General features: G+C 38.5%; 1 protein-coding gene across 10 annotated transcripts in view; it reads left to right on the top strand.

Annotated features, from left to right (window-relative positions):
- Positions 1 to 16813, top strand: part of CTNND2 (catenin delta 2) — a 680231-nt gene that overhangs the window by 574843 nt on the left and 88575 nt on the right. For all 10 annotated transcript variants that reach the window (XM_080382082.1, XM_080382078.1, XM_080382083.1 and 7 more), the window contains 3 exons: positions 1895 to 2012; positions 5939 to 6124; positions 16419 to 16592. In XM_080382082.1, the coding sequence (XP_080238208.1) occupies positions 1895 to 2012; positions 5939 to 6124; positions 16419 to 16592 (478 nt within the window). The remainder of the gene's footprint in view (positions 1 to 1894; positions 2013 to 5938; positions 6125 to 16418; positions 16593 to 16813) is intronic.

The following is a 16813-nucleotide window of genomic DNA, read 5'->3' as shown; positions in this document are numbered from 1 at the left end:
TTGGGAAGACCATGCTCTATAATGTTACCTTCTAATTTCTGTCACCCAAAGGGAAGTCAAAAGTTTTCCATTACTTCAGAGGGAGAGACAGTGGAAGACTTTTTCCAGTTGATGCGCTCCAGACCCCAGTTCCTAGATGACAGAAGAAGGTTTCCCCATGAACTGGAGGAGACCTCCTCATGTGTTGCTCTTACAGCAGCAGAGAGAGGCGGAAGAGGTATGGAGTTCGGGGGCCAGAAGAGCAAGACAACACAAAACTTGCAAGCCATCGTGAAGGGCACACTTCTGATGTGTACTGTGGGGTGAACTGGCGAGTCCCAAGGAGACAGAAAGCATGAATTTGTGTGCTAGGGAGATAAAGGAATTCATTCTAGTGCTCCTGAGCTGCATGTTTGTTTTTTTTTTTTGTCGGGATGTCTGCAGAGGTGAAGGGAACAATATTGAATTAATTGGGGCAGCTTGTGGGTGAGAGAGCACAACTGTAGTATACAGAGTATAGATGGAAAGTCGTGTGTGTTTAGGGAGCAGAATCAATTAGGAACCTGCACTGTAGGGGCTGGGGGATTGTCCAGTTTCAAGATTGTTTGATTAGGAAAACTCTTTGGTGCTTTAGGAGAAGGAAAATGTTTTGTTGTTTTTTTCCGCCCCCCCCCCCCCCCCCCCCCCCCCCAGATGATGGGGAGGCTGAACAGGATGAAGTAGGTAGAAGCAAAGACAGAACTGAAAGGAAACCTATCCTTAAATAGTCTCACCTTCCTCCATCTAAAATTCATTCCCCACCCCCACCCCTCCGGGATTCTCATTCTTTTTCCATCTTTAATGCAAAGACAATTGAAAATGGTGGAAGAGGAAGAAAGTGCCTTGCCTCCTTTCCAAACCAAAGGGCTAATGCTCTCCCTTTCATTTCCATACATCAGCATTAAGTATGCAGGCCTGTGTGCTCTCTTCTGTTCTTCCTTTGTATAAACTTTAGTAGTGGGGAGAGAGGAGCTACAAATGAGCCATCTCAGCAGAGGATTGTCTTCCCCTACCAAGGAAAACTATGTGAAAAGTTTTGCCCTTCTCCTGAGATTGCTAATTCACCCACTTCCAAATCAAAAATGCTATGCAAATTTGAATGCAGTTTTTCTCAGGGAGACTTGATGTTAGCAAGTATAGGTTCTATTTATATATGCTCATTCATACATATTAGTTTCTTCATATATCAATATTTTGAACTTTATGACATACAGTGTTATGCAGTAGATTTTGTTTTAATTCCGTTTTTATAAATGCATTAAGAAGGCCCTCTGGCCCTGTTTGAGGAACACAATTGTAAAAAGCTAAGGTTTTAAATTTTGCAATGCAAAACAACTTGTGAGTAACAACATAAAGAGAAGGTTGAGGCATTAATGTTCTCTCAAAAATGAGAGAGAAAGGGAAACCCTGTTTTTTATGTTATGCTTTGATAATATTTTTTCCTCAGGTTAAGAGCCCTAACTACTGGGTTCTTTAAATCGTAGGAGATTTCTTTGGCAGAACCTCTAGACTTTTTAAAGTCTGATTTATATGTACATATGCGCATTTTAAAAACGCTTGCTCACTGCTATAAAACCTACTTTTAAAAAAAAATAAAAATGGAGAAATGATCAGCTGCTCCAAATTTTAGTAGGCTGAGAGTCTCCCAGCTCCGGCGGGCACATGCTGCTTGGCCTCTCAGCCCCTTCCCGCGGAGGACCTGATGACTTCCATTTGTTCCACTCTGTGTTACATTTCCTGAGCTCACTCACAGCTGTCTTCATTATTCACAGCTCTGAACTGATGAAAGGAGAAAAGAAAACAGTTGTTTTATCTGTATGTTAATTGCGAGAAGGTTTCTGGAGGGGAGGTGGTGACTCTTGCTGTTGCCTTGCAGGAATGTCAGCTCTGCTGGAGAGGAGGCCCGCAGAAGAATGAGGGAGTGTGATGGCCTGACAGACGCATTGCTGTACGTGATCCAGTCTGCTCTGGGGAGCAGTGAAATTGATAGTAAGGTTTGTCGTTTTTGTCTTTTCAGGATCAAGAAATCCAGGTATTCAGGGTGCATCAGGACTGTAAAGTGACAGGAGTTTTTAAAAAATGTGTTGTGAGGGATGCCTTAGCAAAACATAATTCAGCCCATCTCTTCCTTTTTCTTTTCCTTCTGTTGAGCTGTGTATTTTTGTGCATTAAGTATTGGATTTGTGTTGGCCTATGTAGTCTGCACAGGTAAGCATGTCATCCTCTCATTTGAATTACTAAAGGAGAAAATATGATACTGGTTTAAGAAGAGCAAATATGTCATATTCCGTGTCAAGTTCCTTACCTTGCTCTGCCAGATTTACCTTAAAATTGATTGTCAGTACCCAGTATGAGACCGAGCTCATAACAGTGAGGTAGGCTTACAAGGCAAACAGACAAACAAGCAAAAAATTCTGGGCGATTAATCGGCAGGTTTGCAATACAACCAACAGTGTTTGCTCATTGAAAAGGATCAATGAATACTTTCAATAATAACTGTTTTAAGGTGCACTTCTTTCTCAGCTTCACTCCTCTAAAGTACTAGGATATGAACATGCTTCTGCAAAGGTGAAAGGCACTGCCTAATTAAAAAGACGTCCCGCATTTACAAATTGAAGGTTTGTAATACTTCACCGTATACCAAAGAAGAACAAGGCTAGTTTCGAATACCTTTTGCTTTCAGTATATGGTGCTAAATTAATTAGTTTCTGCTCTAGGGCAACCTTGGTCCATTTGCAAACCCCTAAGAATCACAGGAGAACAACCTTTTACGTCAAGTTTTAAAGCCCCCTGGGTTTATATTTCCAGATGATCCCTCACAGGTGGTTGTCTGTGGACCTCTGTGGGTTTATAGATTGGAGAGGGATAATCTCCAGAACTCTCCGGTCGTTAGCCTGAACCAAATATGTGAAATTTGCCTATGAATTCGGGAGAGGAGAGAGGAATTATGAGAGGTTTGTAGCATGGGGTGCTGAGCTAGCAGCATGTTTTGCCTTCTTAAAGGAGAAAAAAAAAAAAAAAAAAGGGGCAAAATGCCCAGGAAAGCTCACAACCCATTAGTCTATGATCAGTTTTTCATTAATAGAAGTTCAGCAGAGTGATGATTGGAAGAGGCCTGCCCACACACTAAACACCACACTTGCAGCATTTTTAGCTTCATTAGCTCTGGAAGAGCTGAACAGGGGACTGTTTAAAAGCTCCCTGATTCAGCTTGCCTACCAGAAAGGAGAAGTTGGGCCTCTTTGGAGCAGACCAGGAGATGGATAGAGGAGGATGAGGAAGGTAGTCAGTTTATAGCCAATCTGACAGCTCAGCTGCTGCTTTTTCAGCAGTTTCTTTGTAGATGATCCAACTTGTTTCAGGATTGTTTTAATGTTGAAAAGGCTAAATAAGGAGCATAGTTATGATCCCTGTTTTGCCTATTCTTTTAATGTAGGCTCTTCTGTTTATACTCTAATTTGTAGCTGATATGAGTTGGAAAATGCAGGCTAAGTCATAAATGAAGGAAAAACTGAAGAAATGAGAAGAAATCTTCTTTGTACCTTAATAGTCTTAAGCTCCTGTCTAACAGATTTCTAACTGTATGACAAAGCAGTTGTGCAGCTAAATACAAAACACCATGGTGTAGCCTCTTGCCTTGCATCTTTACCTGAGAGTATAATTTTAATAACATTTAATATTTAAATAACTAAATCATTTCTTAATCTAGTTTCAAAAAATAGTGCTATGATAACAAAAAATTGATTTTCTTTTTTAATGTTACAAGTGTTGTTTTCCAAATGCCATGACAGTTTCCCTATTAGATAATTTTGTAATAATGCTAGTGACTAAAAACTGAAATACTGAAAAACATGTCCCTGATTTTGCAGACTCGGAAAGACGATGGGGACCTGCAGAGTTGTTAGTAGTCATTTTGTGTTGGTGAAGTTGAGTGCATAAATCTTAGCAGCATTACAAGCATTTTAACAGCAATGTTTCTTATAAATGTGTGATAAAAAGCTATGCTAATTCAAGTTAAAATGTTAAAAATGAGTGACTTAAACATAGTTACCTGATGAAATTTCTGTTCACAGATTTAATTTGATCTATTAAAGTAGAAAGGCTAGTGAGGTCATATTTAGTTCTCTTACGATGAAACTGAAAAAGAATTGAGGAATAGAAGGACCCCTGAAGTTCAAAGGTACAAGTCAAGAAGGAGTGAAGTCTATCCAGATGCATGACTAGAACCAGCTTTCTTGGCTTGTGAGACTTCACCTTAGTGAAGAAGGTGTCTGTTGCATTTGAGCCTTGGAAGTTTGCTTAACAGTTTTTAGTGTGAAGTAACGTCCTCACAGTGGGCTCTGCTTAGCTGTTTTCAACATGAGACTTTCAAGTCCGAAAACAATTATATGTAAAAAGGGGAGTTAAAATGTAAAACCCCAATCCACAAACGCAAGCTTCAATTTCAGCTTGCTATGGCTGTGCAGAAGTAACTATTAGTGAGACTGAATAGAATTCACATATGGAAATGTTAAAGAAAAGTAAAATAGGAGACAAACTTCTTAAAAAATTGATGGCCACTATGAAGTCTGTAAAGCTTTCAGATATGAAAGGTGCACTAAGGACACTTTCTGCACACCCATATATATTATTGTACATGTGTTTATGTAATTAGCTGGAGATGTCAAATTAGTACAAGTCTATTGTGAAATTTCATCTATGTTAAAAGATAAATAAATATTCCTGTGTAGATGAGTCTGAGTTCAATATCATCTCTGAAACTTAATGTCATTGCAAAAACTGTGTGCCAACTGCATACCTGGTGTAAACTCATGTGGTATATGAAAGTAAATGAAGCCCCATCTGTTTGCCTCACTGGTGAATATGTCAGAGTAAGACAGAGCCGAAAGCCTCACAGTCATTCCATTCTGGGTTAATGGAGCAGCAGAGCTGTGATGTGGTGACTATCACTTTTTATCTCCATGGAGCATTAGGAACCGTTGAAATAAATACAGATAGATACAGACTGGCTTTTTTAACTGTGCTTTCCCTGCCTCCAGAAGATTAAGCTCATATCCTTCTTATTAGGGAGAGTCAAACCAAATTGAACCAGCTAAATGAGTAGGCTTCAAGTAAGTCTAAACTGAACTTCTTTTAGACTTGCAGAAATTATGTTGAATTACCAGTGAATTTTCCTCCACTGGGTCTCACTCCATTTCTGGATTCCTTCCAGCATCTTCTACAGAAGGCACAACCTATTTAGGGGAACAGATGAAAGGGAAAGGCTGCCCACAAGGTATCTGCAGCCTGGCTAGAAGCAGTAAAAGCAGCAAGACTCTTAAGATTTCTAGTCTTACTTCTGGGCCTTGAGAAACATCATCTGTTCATGGTACAAATACTTGGGAAATGGAACTTGGATCCCATTTTTTCTGGTAATTTACATAGACCTTATGCCAGAAAAAGCTTATTTCTGGTTTAAAAAAGAAAATATAAATCAGACCCGGAACCTATTGCCATTTTCTGTTTGTAGCATTTTCTATTCACTGAGGTGGGAGTTCGCTGACATTCTCTGTGTGTTCATGTTCTCTTGATCACTTTTTACCACAGCTTCCGTTTTACGTGGGGCTCCAGGATTAAATTAAAAATTACAATAAGAAAACACCCAGAAAAATACTGTCCAGACTACTGATTTCTTTCCATAACAATTTCTAAATCTCTTAAGCTACAATTACTTGGGGAGTACTCAGAAATGAGCAGATAAGAACTGTGCTGAGAAAATGTATGTGCTGAGAAAATGTATGTGCAAAGATCAATGATATTTTTTCTGCTTTGTATACAGACTGAGCAAGGGAAGAATTTAACTTTTTTTCTGGGTTTTGGGGTTTTTTTTTTTGTTCGTTTGTTTTTTTGTTTTTTTTTTTTTTTTTGTCATGCTTTTCAGACCGTTGAAAACTGTGTGTGCATTCTGAGGAACCTCTCGTACAGGCTAGCTGCAGAAACATCTCAGGGACAGCAGATGGGAACAGATGAACTTGATGGATTACTCTGTGGTGATGCCAATGGAAAAGACGCAGAGAGTTCAGGGTGCTGGGGGAAGAAGAAGAAGAAAAAGAAATCACAAGATCAGGTAATGAAAGTTACTTGCAGCTGCATTGCAAATAGTTGAAGTGCCCATCATTTAAAATATTAATAATTAATGCAATGTATTAGAAATAAAGTGCATGATGCATAATACACAACAGTTGCCTTTGTTAATTAGCTGAGAACTTAAAACTGAATATAGCTCTGGAGTAACAAAAGTTGCACATCCTGTGGTGCACCAGGAAACCATGGGTACACTGTGAACGCCATAAAAACTGTAAAATGCTCAGGCTATTAAATGAAGCCATTTGTAATGAAAAGTGTAGGTCAACATTCAGATGTAATCCTGCGTGTAGTTTACAGTGTACTCCCACACAGCCACGTGTGTGTAGAGAGGCCTTGCTGGAAGCAATCATCAGACCTATATTTGTATACTTACTTTTTCAAAGTTAGTCTTGTTCTCTGGCTCTGCATGGTAAGAGAAGACCATACAGGTCTGAATCAAGCAATATGAGTGAATTTTTAAAAAAGCATGCATGTTTTGATATATTTAACATCATTACCAAGTAAAGATTGAGAAGTACAATTCTTAATTTTTACAAGAAGTACCAAAAAAAAGTTTCCTCAAGTTATTTGAGGTGCTACAGGTTTTTGTTTAAGTGGGTTGACTTTCAAAATGTATTTATCTCCTTGTTTTCCCATTAACAACTTAAAATTTCTGAAACGCTGATAATGATATTATGGGAAAGATGATGTTGTATCAGTACATATGCTAAATAGCAATGAGAATGGCTACTGATTCATGAACTTGTTCAAATGACCTGTGCTGGCTGCAGGTAGTTCTCCAGCTCTTTCTAGACTTGGCTTTTCTTTTGCCATTTATTTCTGTTTTGGATTGCTCAAAGAAAATATGCATTTAAGTAAGCAATTAGATGCACAGGGTATTTGAGTAAATTATGTAAACCACTATTGAAAGTATTCCTCAGTTCATAAAGGTAAGTTGTATTAATGTGGAAAAGTTATAGGAATATTAACAAGCTAACGTTCCGGTGCTGAAAAACACAGCGCTCATGACTAGTAAGATTTTCATTTCACATACTCTTCTAGTTAAACACTAGTCATCAGATAACTTGAATTTATTATGGCCTCTTGTTTGGTTTCCTTTATTAGGCTACAGTGAGATAAAAAGTGCCAAAGCAAACTGATTTTACCCCAAAAAGCAGTCATCATCCCTGTTCCTGAATTAACAGTTCCCACACATTGCACTTGCAGTTACTCGAAGTGCAGGAACAAAAATAGCATGTCTGGATATGAATGGGTCATACTGCAACTAACCTTTCCCTTCTGGTGCTCTGTTTACCAACACGTGCATGCACACACACTATATAAAAGTCTTTTTTAACTCTTCCCTTTATATGCCTTCTGTGATTTCTGGATCTCAGGTTCATACTTTTAACTCTGTACCACTGAGTGTTTCAAAGTTCCTGTTAGACTTCTTTGTACTTTTTAAAGGTTCGCTATAAAAGATTTTTCTCTTCCTCCAGGCCAAAGGACTAATCTCTTTTGGCTGATTTCCTTTACAATATACTTGTTTCTGCCTGCTCTAGATAGCCTTTTGTCTGATTCTGTGAGCGTTCATTATCAGCATGCAGCATGAAAAGTCTTTTCAGATCCACTTGTGTTTGTTTAATGGAAGATTTTAATGTAATTTTTAAAATACAAAGAGAAGTAAAACTATGCACATATTTTCAGGTTTATGTTCAGTGGGCTGTTCTGTGGCAAAGGAATAAATTTACTCTTTCCAGAACTAATTTTGTGGTGCACTGGACCATTTTGCCTTATAAACGTTAGAAATATATTTTTTCTAATTATTGTTTTCTTCTTTCATCTCATTTCCTTTAAATCTGGACAGCCTTCCCCATCTTGCCATATACCAGTTCTCACCTGTGGCTATTATTCAGTTGAGCAGTTTAAGGGAGCCTTGTGAGCCTTCTGCAGACTATGCTAATCTCACCCCATGATCCTTGACTATGGTTGAACATACTTAACATTGTAAAATATGTTACCAGGTTAACTAGAGTGCTACTAAAAAATGCATCTGAGATCTGTCATCAAGATCACCATGCTGGAAACAGGTCTCCTAAGTTACCCTCATAAATGGAAAAGAAAACCAGAATATTTTTCATGTAACTGTGCCTTTTTATTAATAGCGTAGAGCTTGATCCCTGGCTCAAACTGGGGTAAAGATAAAGGTAATTTTTTGTCGAGTTATTTTGCAAAAATGACTATGCAAGTATTTTCAGTTGGCTTTCTGGAAACCACCCAGTCCAATTATGTAAAATGAAAAAAATAACACTTATTCCTTCTTTGACTGTGTCATTGTCCTGTTTTTCAGGACCCCAGTAGATTCGCATCTCTGAAAAGCAGGAGTAACTGGGAACCCCGATGATTTTCTTCTTCTAGACTGTGTTGCAGTCCAGAATGCTCAGGTTACTGTTCCTGTGGGCATCAAGAAAAATCTAAATTCTTTTGTGGTTTGTTGAGATTGTTTTTTTCCAGGCAAGAATCTCTAACAAGAGGATCACCTTGTGTTCCTCAAGTTAAGAGTTGACCCAGCTAAACTCTGCTCATCAACACTTTCTACAGAACACTTTCACATGTCGTTTCACTATACGTTGTCTCCCTATGTGCTGACTGCTGCCCTATTGCACATATACATACTCTTTTACAGTAATCCCATTGTTTTTCTGCAAGAATTTTAATTTTTTCCAAGTAATGCCTTTCTTTCATAATCTCTTTTCAATTGCAATGCTTAAGCTGTTACCTGCTGCTTGTTCTGCCCCTCAGAACAGATCTTGTGCTCTCTTCAGGATGCTATTTTTAAAGTGCTCATTCCTTTATGTGCCTCAGCAGCAAAGCTTTTATGCTTTGAAATATCTTGTAATATAGATGTAAATAACAAGGGCATACCTATGCAGTCTTCAAAAGATGCAGTGATGTACAGCATCTAAAACACTGAAAGCGCTGCACACCATGGATTTGGAACCTGTGGAAGGAAACCTCAAAGAAATGGAAGAAGAGAAAGAAACAGGAGTATTCAGTTACCCAGATGCCCATGAAGAGGGCATTAAGCTTCAGGCTACTTTTAACAGATCGTTCACGCTAGACCATACAAACCTAGTTTTCTGTCAGAAAACTTCTTCACAAATGTAAAAACAAATATTTCTTTGGGCTCATTATTACTGTCACTTACAGATACACAAAGTGGAGTTCAGCCCAGTATTAAAACTCCAGTCATTAACCTGTGTGATTCCTTTAATATTTGGAGAGTTATGCCTTGCCGGTCATGTGAAGCGCAGGGCACAGACACATCCCTGGAGCTGCAACTCCTCACTATGGGGGAGTAATTCCCACTTCTGCAGCCTGCTGGTTTTATGTACCCAGGAAATATGTGTTGAGGGCATAGGTATTGTTCTTCTTTTGACAGTGCATGGGGTTCTCATATAATAAAATGGACTGTTTCAGTCTTCCTCAGAAGATAAGGTTTACCAAACAGTGTCAGGGAAAAAAACATTCAGATTTTAGTGAATGCAGTTATGAAATTTTCCTTTTACAATATACTTCTTCAGTCCTTTACTCAGTTTCTCAGGTACGTATTTTCTTGAACTCCTTCTGAAGTGACCACTGTGGGCATTTATGGGGTTGTCTTTAATCTTTAAATAGAAGTTTTCTACTTATCTAAAAGCTAATTACAGTAGCAAAACTACTGTAATTGGACAGGTAATACCAGATGTAGTATTTTAGATGGTGGATGTTGATGAAGTTGCAGTTTTGTATTTAAAAAAGAAAATCCCATACGGAGCTAAGGGAGGTTTTTTTCTTAAACTGTAAAACAGGAGAAACCTATAACATTAAAGTCACTTTCTCATTGGTTTTCTCTGTAAAGAAAGTAGTAATTATTTTCATTGGTTGATGATTTAGGGAACAATTATCCCTATTTCTGTACATTATATTTCAGTTGTAGTTACACATATGTTACTTGAGGAGGAGAAGAGACCTGAGTGGTAATATAAAATGTGGTTTCCTTTGAAAGGCCTTTTAAGAACCAATTGGAATATATTTTTTTCATTAATGATGTCAGTTGTCTATACCAATGGCAATTTCTCTACATCTTGAAGTCAAATAAGAGACATTTCTCTGTTCAGGTCATAGTTAAGTCTAATGACATTTTTCAAATGACTTTACTTAAAGAGTTCCCTTAGGATCACAGGAAACAAGTGTTCTTATAAAGGTGGTTGGTGTTAAAAGAACCCACGGTCATTCTTCTCTTCGGCGGTTTACCAGAGCTCAGACAGGTTCCTGAGGTGTATGCTTTGTCATGCAAGTGTAATGCTGGAAGAGACTCAAAACTTCCAAAGATGTGCAATAAAAGCTAGGTATAGCATTGGTATTACCTATGGAAAAACAGAAAACAAAACTTCTATGAAGGCCTCGAGAAAAGTGAGACTCGCCTGACGATTTCTGAGACCCCAAGGGCTGTAATTCCCTGCTGTCACCATTGTTATATCCTCTCTGCTGCTTACCTGTGATCAGCTGCTACTGAGCCCTCACCCCACAAAGCCCTCCAGCTGGTGAGGCCTTTGTCTCCAACTAGGACATTGTTAACATTGACCTCTCTGCCTTGTATCATGCCACTCTTCAGATGGAAACTATTTTTTTCCATTGCTGAAGATTTTATCCCTGATGTTGGCATGCTCACTGCTGCCAACAGATTTATTCTTTGAGCTGTACAAGAAACAAAGCTTATGACAAAAAGCAGTTAGAGTAAATAAGGTGTATGGTCCAATTTCAGTGAAAGAATCAGGGAGTTGTCATTAATCCTTATTTTATTTCTTGCTATGCAGCCTGTTATATACACATGGCAATATTTAGTTTATTTTCCTTTCTTCACTGAGAAGAAATGAGCTGACTTTTTGGCTTTGCAGTCCTCGTGAGTTCCCCATCTGCGATCATTCTTGTCAACCCAGAATCTAGCCCAAAATCTGATTTTTGGTTGGAAGTGACACTTTTGAAATGAGCCTGACCTTTTCTTTCACTTTCTGTCAGGACCCTTCAGGTATAACAGCAACGTTTCAAGTTACATATCATTATGAATTGACTGGCACACCTCTTTAGCATGCTTGCTAAATGGGCTGCAAATTGTTCTATCCAGGTAAAATAGCAGGTTTAAGGCAGTAATATTTCAAAAAGAATAAAAAATTAATCTGTCAGATATGCTTTTTCATGTGGCAAGACCACTATTTTATCAGTACCGAGTGATACCAAATTAATAAGCACAGAAACAGAGAAATTGAGGTTGCTCCTCATTTAGCTAATAATCCTAACTGAGATTAGGGATGAAAGGCTATGTTGCCAGTACATTTGGCACAGGAAGGATATTACTTCCACTTGTTGCTTTCTTGTCTTGCACAGTATCATGTATGACCAAGTTGTTTTCAAAGTCAAAACTACAGGGTTATTAAATATGATTTGTATTTGTTGATTTGTGGAATGTAGTGCAAAGCCCATTAGCTTCAGTTTCCTGTGGTGTAGGAGAGGAGTGTAGAGAAGCAGATATAGTTAGATGCCAAGGACCCTTGCCCTGGATTGAATTAATCCTGTTTTATTTGGGAGAGGTGTGGTTTTAAGTGAAGGCAAAATGCATAAATAAAATGAAATTATTTTTCTTAACTAAGTATAATAATAGTAAAAATTTGCATAAAGCCATTTGCATAAGTATTTTCAGAATGTAATATATAATCTGAAGTATAATTTAGGTTCATAACTCAGATTAATAATAAAGATTCAAAACCTTGGAACATTCTGAAAGCATTCCAAACATATTTCCCCAAATGGTAAACGTTGTTGCAACAAACTGGGGAGGTTACTGTTACTTATGCAATAAACTATATCCAGTAATTGCCCAGTTTTGTTGGGACTCCATGGTGCTGGACCACAGCAGCTCTGCCCTCTCCCACCCTACTCCTCTAGTCGCTGTGTCAGTAGACACCTTCATTATATTCACCAGCTTTCTTTAGGTCTGGATGTCTAAACTGAAATTTGACTTGATGTAAACAGTGGCATTCCTGCCTCCAATGTATCAGCTGCATGTATTCCCATCACCCCTTAAAGCAAGCTCTGTGATTTTGATGATTTTTTTGTTGTTGTTGTTGCTTAATGTTAGATTTCTGCTCTTGACAACATTGCCAATGCACCTCTTGCACAAAGGCTTCCAAAAGAGGTTGTTGGACTGACATGCCTAGGGACAGCTGCCATAGACTGCCACAGCCACTAAGATATGCAGGCTGAGAAATCGTTGTCGTCTTAAGGGTCTGTTAGTTTAAAAGTCTTCGGCATTTCAAAAGTGCTTTTGGTGATCCCTGTTTAGTTGCTGATACAAATTTTGTCAGTGCTGCTGTAAAGAGCATCGCTACAGCATTATCAGACTACCTCAAATGTCTAGGGTCATTGGAGAGAGATCAAGAAGGTTTTAGTCATTGCTGCGTTTTGTTTGAGTTTTTTCCTGATTTTTCTTTTTTTATGGTAGTGGTATTTTACACATCCTAGAGAAAGGGAAGTACTCGTATTTAATAAATAAAAACAAAACACTGTCATTTTGTTACCACAGGAAAGCCCATTGTCATATGATACTCCTTATAACAAACCCCACCAACCTGAGGTTGTTAGTACAAAAACTAAAATACCTCTTACTGAGTTGAAGCTTTCCCTGCTATTCAGTACAGTCACACTGTAAGAAGTGAAGAAATGAGAAAGAAGGCAGTAGATATCTGTTTTGTGGCACAGGGGAGCATCTTGATGGGTGGCATTTTTCTCCTCTGAGTTCCTTAGTAATGTGAGAACTTTGGAAACTTTGTAAGAGTATTCTTACTCTCAAAAGTCTGTTGTTCTTAAGGATCTTTATATTTGGCTTTTTATTCTTCTTGACTTTCATCCCTGTTTTTTGCACCAGTTTCAGGAAATGAGAGATTTGTATCTCACCCACATAACAGTTTGTCAGCTTCAACCATAATATATGTGGGTAATTTCAGCTGAAGGAGGCAAGCCTGGAAGGAGTATTTGTTTGCGACTTTTTTATCCTCCTTAGCATAAGCTAGGAAGAGTAATTGCATGGAGTCATCCTCTTTTTCAGAGGCTCCTACTACCTCCACAGCCTATCTCAAATAGACCTTACTGATCATTTTCCATGCTCTGCAACAAAACAGTAATCTTTCCAGTAATTCACTGGGTAGAGTTGTTTAGCATGCTGCCTTGGTTCATTGATATTGAGCAATGTGAACTGCAAAGCAGCTTCTGTCATGCCTCAGCCACCATTTGAGAAAATGGACATATTGTTTGGGGGAAAGTACTTTTTTTGCTCAGGTAATTGATGTTTATATTTATGAAATATAAAATCAGTAGGTGAAGATCAGCTCCTTTGCAATAGCATCTTTTCTGACCTGTATCAATCCTGCGTGCCCTGCAGCAGTTGGACTGTACAGCTGAAAAACTATGCAGAAGACGCCAGAAGCCATTAAGTCCTTCAGTGAAGGGTTAGCTGAGGTCAGGCATGCAGGACCAGAGAGGAACTGAAACAAGGAGTATGTGACAGGGCATGGTTGCTTGCGCCCTCTACCTCCTAGAAACTGGCTACAGTTCTGTCACTATTGCACAACATTGAAGAGGCTACCATAGGGACAGCACGTATGTTACGTATAGTTGGTGGTGACACTCTCCCTGTGCATGCTGCTCAGGTGCTCTGGACACACACACCACGTCTGAAGAATAGTGCAGGTCATTATCCAATGTCACTGGATTTATTGTGCCTTCACTGCATATGCGTTTGCGGTACCAAAGACTTCCATCACGCTTACAAGGACCCTGAGGCATCGCTGTTTCTTGAGAAAAAGGTCTTCCTGCAGAGTTGGTGATAAATTAATGCAGTTGTGCTAAAAGTGAGTTGCAAGAATGGCAGGGAAAGGCAGTAATTTGTCTCACAATTTTAAAAAATTTTTTCTCCTTACTGGACAGAAAGGCAAAACCACATTAAATATTAATTTATCTGCAAGTGTCATTTGTAGTGCTTTATATGTACCAGCACAGCATGAACATATATATATATATGGCTCTATTTGTATCAGCTGATTTTCAGTAGTCCTTGAGCTTCAAAGAGTGTTAGATACTGAAATTTTAAAAAAAAAAAAAGTTCTATGACAGAAAGTGTGTTGGGTAGATCTGATACATTTGATACATTATATGTACTTTATCCCTGAAATAATACAGTGAATACCTTGTGCAGACACTACGCAGTTGCATAATGCATCCATAATTCATGCAAACTGGAACAAGATGAGTGAAGACCTGAATTTATACCCTTGGACATCACAGGTTGTTCATTAACTAAGATACAGAGCCTAAATCTGGTGTGAGGTTAGGTTTGACCTGTCAGATGTGTTTCTGATTTGTTTTCCAAAAAATTCCAAAAGCACAAATGATTGGATTCCAAGAGTTAAAATAAGAAGCAGGTGTTAATGTATTTTTTATGAGCTGACAAGAAGGCATTTCTGACAAGGATGGTGATTTATATGGAGAAAAAAGGAGAACTGAGTCACATATAGTGACATCAACCTATTGGTTTAAAGGCAGAAATGTATTAAAACATTCAAAGGCACAGCCCTGTAATGGTGTCATGTAAAGAGTTTGTTTCTCCAGAAGGCAATTTTCCTGTAGTTTCTTAACCACCACTGGGTATTGCTGTGCCAGTTCTTTTAAACTATGGTAACTTTTGTCCAATGCAGTAAATTTCACATCCGAGCAGCTTTCTGGTTTTCAGTAACTGTTCATGTGTATTAAATGGTCCCACTATCGTTCCACTTTGGTGTTTGTTCTGCTTTTATTTACAAAAAAATGTTGGTTTGAGTTCTCAATGGTAGTAATCTAGCAAAACCTAAAGTTCTGTTAGTTGTTATTAGATAAGACTTGATTGATTGTCCCTTAAACTGCATGTAAATTTTTAGAGTTAGCTTAAATAAAATTATGATTGACATTTCCTGAAAAGGTCTTTTCCAGTGCAGGTATTGTTGTGTTTGACTCATAACTAATTGAATTAACTGTTGGAGATCTAAACAAGGAGTTAATTTGACTTGCACTATCTTTTTATTTCTAGTAGATGTTTAATGTTTTGATACATATTTTTTATCTATATAATCACAGTAAGCTCTAACCCAAGAAAAGTTTTACTTTGTACCGTATCATGCAGTCGGGACATGTCAGAGATGTTAGAAAAGAGATTTTCTTAAAAAGCCAGGGCTTCTTCCTAACAGTGGTATGAAGGCTATGAATTTTCTAAATCCCTTTATCTGTACAAAGCAAACCAAAATATACATTACATACATAGATAGAAATCACATTTAAAATGTCATTAAAAGTGCATTCCGCATCTCACTTTTGTTTAAATAAGAAAAAAAAATGTCCTGGAATTTTCTTCTTTTAATATGTTTCATGCTTGAGTGTGAGCATTGTGCATGCCACTGGAGAGGTGGATCCCTATTTTCCTGGCATAAAGTTTCTCTTTCTGGTAAAAATGGTTTTGTGCAATAACCTGCTTGTTGTCCAGGTTTTAATATTGCCCATTTTGGATATCAGACTATGGTTATTTTCATGGCAAAACTCTTTACGTGATGAGAGCAAGAGTCTGTTTTGTGACAGGTGTTTCTACCAACTACATCAGAGTCTCAGACGTACAGCTGGCTGGTGTATGGCCGAGGCCTCCAGCACTCTCATGGTGAGAAGCCAGAAGCTGTGCAGTTGAGGAAGACTTGTCACACTTGGGCCTTTCAGGGGCTGGAGGGCTCATGGCATTGAATGATTTAGTTTTCCACAACAGTGTTTCATGTTGTTCATTTTTCCCTTATGAGAAGAGAGAGAATGCAGAGAACTGAGTAGGATGTGAAAAAGGAAAATCTCTTCTTCCCGTGCAAGTTCTAGATTTGCCTCTTTAAGATACGTTCACATCACTGGGCTTCTGTTCCCACCCAAAAAAATAGATGCAGTGAAAAGTGTTTTTATGTCAACTTGCTAAAACCCTGTGATATCTGCCAGTGCTCTAGCTCTTTTATAAGTAGTGTTGAGTAGGAAATTTGGTTTCTCTATGAAGAATCACATGATAAGCTAAAATTGAGAATGGCTGCTTGTGGGCAGATGCCTTCGCGCGCACACACACATAGATGTTACAGCTTCAGCTGAGGCAATTCTTAAGTATTTCACTGTTCCTTGCTAACAATCTGATTTGTTCTTTCCAACAGTGGGATGGCGTAGGACCTCTCCCAGACTGTGCAGAACCACCCAAAGGAATCCAGATGCTGTGGCACCCTTCAATAGTCAAACCCTACCTCACACTTCTTTCTGAGTGCTCAAATCCAGACACGCTGGAGGGGGCAGCAGGGGCACTGCAGAACTTGGCTGCTGGGAGTTGGAAGGTAGGAGTATTAACCTGATACGTCTTCCTCTTTCAGTTCAGAACCCCCCCTACAGATGACAGTAAATTGGTGATATAAATGTATCTGAATGCTCCTGGTAGCGGAATAACCTTCTGTTTTCACAGAATTATTGGCAGACAAATTGAAGGTGGTATTTTAAGTCCACTGAATTGATACAGATAGTGATATCGTAGCAAAAGTCAGCATACAACAGAGAAAAT

This window comes from Falco punctatus (assembly GCF_963210335.1).
Source record: "Falco punctatus genome assembly, chromosome: 3".
In the NCBI taxonomy this organism is placed as follows: Eukaryota; Metazoa; Chordata; class Aves; order Falconiformes; family Falconidae; genus Falco; species Falco punctatus.
This window is presented reverse-complemented; position numbering and strand designations above follow the sequence as displayed.